Source organism: Phyllostomus hastatus, unplaced genomic scaffold, assembly GCF_019186645.2.
Source record: "Phyllostomus hastatus isolate PE091 unplaced genomic scaffold, TTU_PhHast_1.1 phas_scaffold_182, whole genome shotgun sequence".
Taxonomy (NCBI): Eukaryota; Metazoa; Chordata; class Mammalia; order Chiroptera; family Phyllostomidae; genus Phyllostomus; species Phyllostomus hastatus.
In genome coordinates this window covers 9,370,744-9,378,261 of record NW_025334013.1, presented here as the reverse complement: position 1 = coordinate 9,378,261, position 7,518 = coordinate 9,370,744, and the positions used below count along the sequence as shown (strand labels likewise).

The 7,518-nt window shown below is 60.6% G+C and overlaps 1 protein-coding gene across 4 annotated transcripts; it reads left to right on the top strand.

The window, feature by feature from the left end:
- CPLANE2 (ciliogenesis and planar polarity effector complex subunit 2) lies at window positions 1-4,751 on the top strand. Of its 4 annotated transcripts, none has more exons than XM_045859318.1 (7): window positions 1-243; window positions 898-1,046; window positions 2,394-2,546; window positions 2,697-2,783; window positions 3,138-3,262; window positions 3,580-3,716; window positions 3,933-4,751. In XM_045859318.1, exons 2-7 carry the CDS (start codon window positions 935-937, stop codon window positions 4,180-4,182), a joined length of 864 nt encoding a protein of 287 aa, XP_045715274.1. In that variant the 5' UTR covers window positions 1-243; window positions 898-934; the 3' UTR covers window positions 4,183-4,751. The 4 variants fall into 4 exon arrangements, with proteins under 4 accessions (XP_045715274.1, XP_045715273.1, XP_045715272.1 ...); XM_045859317.1 differs by lacking the exon at window positions 1-243 and adding an exon at window positions 385-521; XM_045859316.1 differs by lacking the exon at window positions 1-243 and adding an exon at window positions 391-596.
- The last annotated feature ends 2,767 nt before the right edge of the window (window positions 4,752-7,518 follow it).

Sequence of the window (7,518 nt, the reverse complement as noted above, 5' to 3'; positions counted from 1 at the left end):
ATCGACGGAGCGGTAATGGCACTTACTGAGCATTGCTGTGGACCGCGCACTGGTGTAGAGAACCCGAGGAGGTAACAGTATTTCACCTCCACTTCATAGAAGAGGGAACCGGCGCAGAGAGGCAGCGGACCCCCTCCTCCTGCAGAAGGAAGATTTAATTCCGTTTCGGAGGAAAAACTGGGGCTCCGACTAAGCACTGGAGGAGAAGAGGATCCCTGGTCGGAGGGGAAGGCCCTGTCCAAGGTGCGCGGTGATAGCTGCAGATGCTGGAGAGACCACCCACGCCCGGAACTCTGCAACCTAACCCAACCCCTCCCCCTAGCGTTGTCATGACAACACCTCCGCACATGCGCCTCCTGTTCAGGCGCCTGGCCAGTCGGGCGGCGCGAGCCGAAGCCGGTCCAGGGCCGGGCGGAAGCAGGCCCGGTGGGCTGGGCGCGGGCTGGGCGGCGGGAGCGCTGAAAGAACTTTTAAAGGGACCTTCACCACACTGGCCTGTTCGCCCGCGGGGACTGCTGATGGTGAGGGCTGGTTGGCCCCGGGAGTCAGTACCGAGAAGGCCGAGGAGAAGCAAGGCCGTGTGACTCCTCTCAGAGGTGACAAGGGAGAGAGGAGCTGTGTAAATACCCTCAGGGCAATAAATGGGATGGCTGCCCCCCACCAGGGAGCAACACGGGGTAGAAGAGACTTCTGGGTAATAAGAGGTAGATGGGGATGAGTACCCCCCCACACACACAGTGAAACGGAGCGTGGACTCCCAAAATGGTAATTGGGATAATAAGGAGGCTGGTGCTCCAGACTGCTCCACCACCCAAGGAGGGAGCGAGCCAGACGGCGGGTGAAGAGGGCTCACAGGTCCAGCTTGGGACAGTCACCCTGTCCTTCCCTCGCTTTCAGCATTCTGCCCTCTCCCTGCCCCGTCGGGTGCCTAGCCATGGCCAGACCGCCGGCCTCGGGCTCGGTGATCGTCCCGGACTGGCACGAGAGCGCCGAGGGCAAGGAGTACCTGGCCTGCATCCTGCGCAAGAACCGCCGGCGGGTGTTCGGTAAGTCCCCTCCGCTCCCCCACCCCGCACCCCAAAGCTGCCACCTGCTGCTGTTCCTCAGGGAGAACAGTGTCACTTGTCGCTCCCTTGGGGCAGCTGAGAAGCAGGGCAGGGAGGGCCTGCCACACTGCACTCTCCAGTCTTGGGGACCCCTGGACTATCCGTGGGGCCCCCTCCCCAAAATCTGCTAAGAGCTACTTCCACCATCAGAGCCAGGACCATGGAAACAGGTGAAACCCTGCCAGAAACTACTGTCACCAGAGAGGCTGTGGACTGAGCCACCCCCCCCCCCGCCCCCGCACCCTGCACCAGGCCCTCTGCTGGGCACTTGACACTGTAGAGTCCCATGTCAGCCTCTCGCAGCACCTCTGACAGACTCGTGAGGACTGGGGCGCAGACACGGGCCTCTTCCACATCCTGCTCTCTCCAGGGCCAGCCACTCGTGTTCCCCAGGCGGTGCTGGGCCGGGCCGGGCCAGGCTGGAGAAGCGGCTGGCGTCCGCTGTGAGAGTCTGGCTCTGTCCAGGAGAGACAGCGCCCCAGAAGGCTTAAACCCGAAGAATGAGAGGGCAACCCACAACTTAGGACTTTGAGGCCCTATGTCTCCAGACGTATCACAATTTAGACTTTTCTTTTGCAAGTTCTAAGATGCAAACGTTCCTAAAGCTCTTGCTGTATTCACCCTAAGGAGTTTATAGTAATGGAGAATACTTTTGCTGATATTTCTCTCCTAAAGAAAGAATTATGATTCACCTTGCTTCTGTGTGTGAGAAATCTAGAGCGTTAGTGACAAAGAAATCTGGAACATGTGATAATAACATGAATAAAAACCACCTCATGCAACGCACTTAAAAAAATAATTTGGCCCTGGCTGGTGTAGCTCAGTGGATTGAGCGCGGGCTTCGAACCAAAGCATCGCAGGTTCAATTCCCAGTCAGGGAACGTGCCTGGATTGCAGGCCACTGCCCCCAGCAACTGCACATTGATGTTTCTCTCTCTCTCTCTCTCTCTCTCTCTCTCTCTCCTCTCTCTTTCTCCCTCCCTTCCCTCTCTAAAAATAAATAAATAAAGTTAAAAAAGAAATTATTTAAAAATTAATAATAATAATAATAATTGGGTGTCCTCTGGAGCAGGCCTCGGTCTGGCTCACCAAGCACAGGCGTTCTCTGCAGAGCTGCGGGTCCAGGGGTGCTGCTGCTGTCCCAGGCCTCGGTGACGAGCAGAGAGAACCACAGGTGTCTGGCACTGGAAAAGCCCTTAGAAACAAGGCTGTGCCACCCAGGGTCTGATTAGGCAAGACCCCGCGGGATAGACAACCTGACCCCAGGGGGCTCCCTCCTTGCCCCAGGGCTGCTCGAACGACCGGTGCTGCCCCCTGCTGTGGCCATTGACACGGCCAGCTACAAGATCTTCGTGTCTGGGAAGAGTGGCGTGGGCAAGACGGCACTGGTGGCCAAGCTGTCTGGCCTGGAGGTGCCCGTGGTACACCACGAGACCATCGGTGAGTCCCTCCCTGGAGGCCTTCCCCAGGGTGGAGAGGAGACTGTCCCTGAACCACAAGCCCGGGGCTTGAACCAGCCCCACCATTTGCCCTGCAGGCTGGGAAAGTCACGTCCCCTCTCTGAGCCGTCGTTGGCTCTCTGTCCAACAGGGACGACAGCACCAATCCCGTGGGGTTGTTGGGAGGCTGGCGCTAGAGATGGTGGCGGCAACATGCCTAGCATGGAGCTGGCACAAAGTAGGTGCTCAGGAAACACTGATCTCGTTTCCTTCCCCTGGTTGCTGATTGGCCAACACCTTGCAACATCTTCCCGTGTCCCAGGACCTTTGGGTCCCCTTGTACATATGAGTGCAGCTTCGTTGTTGTGGCTCGGGGGGCTAGGGCCGTATATTCCCGGTGGGCCAGGGGCTCCTCCAGGGCAGGTCGGGTTCCCTCCTCAGACTGAGAATGCTCCCAGGTCAGGGACTCTGCCTTCCCGGTCAGACTCTGACCCCTCAGGACAGGGACGCAGTCTTCCTGTTCCTTCCCGGCCCCCAACCTCTCTCCACCTCTACCTCTCCCTTGCTAAGTGGCTGACCCCGGCCTCCCCAGGCATCCAGACCACCGTGGTGTTCTGGCCGGCCAAGCTGCAGGTCAGTGACCGGGTCATCATGTTCCGCTTTGAGTTCTGGGACTGCGGGGAGTCTGCGCTCAAAAAGTTCGATCACATGCTGCCGGTGAGCAGGAGGGGGGCCTGTGTGGGTCCCGGAGGGGCTGGTTGTCTGGGGCGGGCCTCCGAGTCCAGGTGTCTGAGCCCAGCCTGCCGGGTGTGCAGGAGCCAGAATCGGGCACGAATGGGCTGAAGGTGCTGCCCCAGCTGGGCGAGCTCTGAGCTGGCGGTGGGGACTGATCCCAGCCCGAGCTCTGCCCTGGGGCCAGCCACTCACTGCTCTGGGCCTCAGTTTCCCAGTCTGTGAAAGTTGGACCCTGCAGCGGATGGGAGGGTTCTGGTCCCCCATGAATACAGCCTTTGAATCGGCCCCTCCATCCCCAGGCTTGTAAGGAGAAAACAGATGCTTTCCTCTTCCTGTTCTCTTTCACCGACCGTGCCTCCTTCGAAGACCTCCCTGGACAGCTGACCCGCGTCGCAGGCGAGGCCCCTGGTGTCGTCAGGATGGTCATTGGCTCCAAGTATCCTTTGGGTGGCCCCTAGGATAGTCAGGGGCCACACTTGGCAAGACATGGACCCAGCCCCTGCCCAGCCATGGGGTCCAGCCCCACGGGCTTTATCTTCCAGGCTGCTGCAGGGCCTCCCCCAGACCCTGCGTGTGGGCCTCCAGGGAGGAGGGAGAGGGCTGGGTTTGATGGGGTGGTTAGCAGAGACACCTGACCTTGACCCTCCTCCAGATTTGACCAGTACATGCACACGGACGTGCCCGAGCGCGACATCACAGCCTTCCGGCAGGCCTGGGAGCTGCCCCTCCTGCGGGTGAAGAGCGTGCCGGGGCGGCGCCTGGCCGATGGGCGCACGCTGGATGGGCGGGCTGGGCTGGCCGACGTTGCCCACGTGCTCAATAGCCTGGCAGAGCAGCTGTGGCACCAGGACCAGGTGGCAGCTGGCCTGCTCCCCAACCCCCCAGAAGACACCCCCAGCTGACATGAGTGGGCACGTGCAATCCCTCCTCCCGGGTCTCAGGGGACCCAGAGCAGGAGACAGGACCCAGTCCTAGGGCTGGGACAGGGACATTGAACTCCTCCTGAGGATTGGCCAGGGAGGCTGGTGGCCGGTGAAGACTCTGCCCCCGCAGCACCTGCTGTGCAGAACCCATGGCGGTGCGGTGGGGGCACAGGGCTTTCCGGGCAGTGGTTGGAGGCCCCCTGCCTTCTCCCAGGTCCTGGGGGTCGAGGCTCTGGAAACTGGGGAACCGCTTGGGCGGGGCCCCCAGACTCAAGCATCTCCACCAACCTGCTGTCCCTCCCCTTCCGCAGCACACGGGGAGGGTGACAGGGGAGCAGGGGAGGCTCGGCTCGGCCCTGGACCTGAAGTGACTTCACCTGAGAGCCCGTATTACAGGGTGGGGAGAAAGTAGGCTTACAGTTGTTTGTGTGGAAAACGATACAGTAACTAGCATATAATAATACAAGAATAAACTATTTCACATATTCACAGCGATCCACCTTTTGCCCCACTGTAGCTGAGGTGATACCATCCTCCGCTGTGCCAGAAAACCCTGAAGTCTCAGTGGCTGAACTCTCTCGAAGTTTTATTTTGTTTGCGTCTCACCTCAGGGGGAGGGGGAGGTGGCCATGGGGGGTCTCTGCTCCATGCACTCGTTCGGAGACCCAGGCTCTGAGATCTTCTGCACGGGGCTTCCCAGTTTGCCCTGGGGTGCGCCATCCAGCGAGCAGACCGAGGTGTGCAAGTGAGAGGTCGCCCAGGAGGTTTCTGTGGGCCTGGCCTAAGGCAACGTGCCATGTGGTCACATGGGGCTGCTAGGGAGGCTGGGAAATGTAGTCCACCTGCGTGTCCAGGTGGTGAGCCCCTTGCTCTGCAGTGCCTTCTTGATCACGAGGCTGTCAGGCTGGGCTTAGGACAGGGGCCCTGGGGGAATCAGAGAGCATCACGGGGCCAGGCGGGGGTCAGATGGTGAGCTGGCCTGCTGGCAGCTCTGCCCTGTGGGGAGCCAGCAAGGACGGGAGCAGGCAGGTGAGTACACTTGCTCGTTTCTGTGCTTCTCTCTGCCCCACCGGCCAGAGACACTGGTGACACAGGCTGCAGTGAGGGGTGGGGAGGAGGGTGCTGACGAAGGGGGCCTTCGTGCTTCCTGACGGTCCCTGGTGATCCCTGGCTCCATAGGCTGCCCCCTGGGCTGAGGCCTGACCCTAGTGTCCCAGCTGGCAGGGCCCCAGGGGCCTAGGTATAGTGACCCCCAAAGCCAGCTGGACCTGGGAGCCCTCTCTTGAGAAGTCAACCCTGTCAGCCCTACATCGACACGCACATGTGGTCACGTGTGCGTGTGCACACACACCCCAGCACTGCCCTCGGGGGGTCTCCCCTCCCAGCGTGCACAGGAGGCTCCTACATGCCCCCTGCTCACCCTCTGGAGAACACTGCCGGTGTGACATTTGCCATGTCTGTCTCCCTTGGGCACTGCCCGTATGCTTGTCAACCCATCTGGGACCTAAAGGACTGCCCAGCATCTTCTTACTGCCAACTCGGTTCATAGCTGAGGCCTGATCTTACCCTAGAACAGGAGTGTCCCAGGCAGGACCCCGAGACTCACAGCAGCACAGCCCGTAGACCCCAGACCTTCCCACGGTGGCCTGCAGCCCTGCTCCCAGGCAGTGGCCTTCGGCCTGGTCCCCGCTGTTCCTAGCTCCTGTTGACCTTACCCCACCAGGGCAGCAGCCCACCATGGGAGTGGGACCCAGGGAGGTGGCCCCTGGGCCTGACTGTGACCCTCCAGCTACAGGACCAGCCGCTCTGCATCCCAGCCAGTTACCTCTGGGCTGGAAGCTCCCCCTGAAAGGAAGCTTCCAGAACCTTCCTGGGCACCAGCTCTGCTGAGAGCCAGAATGTTGCGCTGGAGAAATAACCCAGGTCCCCCCCAACAACAGAGCAGGCCCGTCTTGTCCTGGGTGGCACTGCTCCAGCCAGAGACTCACCTGTCACCCACCTTCACTTCGCCAGCTCCTTGGGGAAGAACGGAGCAGGGAGGAAAATGGGCCTGGGCTCTGGAGTCCGGCCACGCGCCATCCCAGTCTGGTCGCCGTGGCATGTCCTGTATCTAGTGCATAGCAGGCTGTCAGCAGTTATTGAATAAACTTGTGTGACTTACACATCTGTCCATCCACCCATACATCCTCATGTCCATCGTCCACGCTTTCATCTGCCCCCCACCTAGCCATCGTCCGTCCGTCCGTCTGCCGGTCTCCCCGCACCCTCCACGTGTGTGCTCGTTTGTGGAGATCTGCCGGTTGTTTTCCCGTCTGGTTACCCACCCATCCATCACCTGTCCAGGCCTCCACGCACAGACGGGTGTGCATCCATTTGTTTTTAACTTCTGTCTGCCTGCCTATGTGTCTGTCCAGCCAGCCAGCCATCCGTCCCACCCATCCACAGGTTCCCAGCCAGGCCCTGAGGTACAAGGCCCCACAGAAACAGAAGTAAACCAGCCCTTGTCCCCACACTTCCAGAGCTCCCTGCACAGGCAGGGCAAGGGGGCAGGCTCCCCCCGCCCCAGGGCCATGACACCCAGCTTCTCGGGCCCTGGGGTAAACATTTGTCCTCCTGCTGACAGGAGTGCTCACCTCAGAGCTTGCTGTCCCAGCCCTGTAGGTGGCCCAGAACCAGGTGACAGGTCTGAGGAGCCCTCCTTCCCACCCCGCGCCTGCCTTTGCGGCCTACTCACTGGCTCTGCAGCCATTCTCGTCATAGTGAGGTGGCTTTGGGCCTTTCCTGAGAAGGGCAGTCCCTTCCAGGGTGGCTGGGGCCCTGGTGGCCTGCCCTCCAGCTCTGACGGAGCCCCCTGCGGGCCCCCAGCTCTTCTGGGGCATTTTTGTCATTTACTGCGACATCGTAAGCACTGCAGTGCTCCATATGGGCAACTATTGCTCATGGCCCAAGCGAGTGCCCCTCGGGGAGACAGAGTGTAGAGGCACTGTTCCAGGTTCCAGCCCCAAAGTGGGGACCCTTAGGTGATGGCTGTCACTCTGCCTGTGCTGGCAACATTGCAAACGTCAGCAGCACTGTGCTCAACCTGCTATTGATCCTCCTCTCGGGTCAGGTCTACACCTCGCCTGCTGGGCAGCTCACCAGTGAGCTGAGTGAGGACCGGGGGACACAGTGGTGCCCTGGCATCAGTTGGGAACTGAGAGTCGCACAGAAGGTCCACCTGCACTTCGGAGCCTGTAGCTCCCGCCTTGGGGCCCCCAGCCTGCTCGGCCATTCTCAAATGAGGCTGGCCAGGGACACGTGGCTGGCATTAGGGGA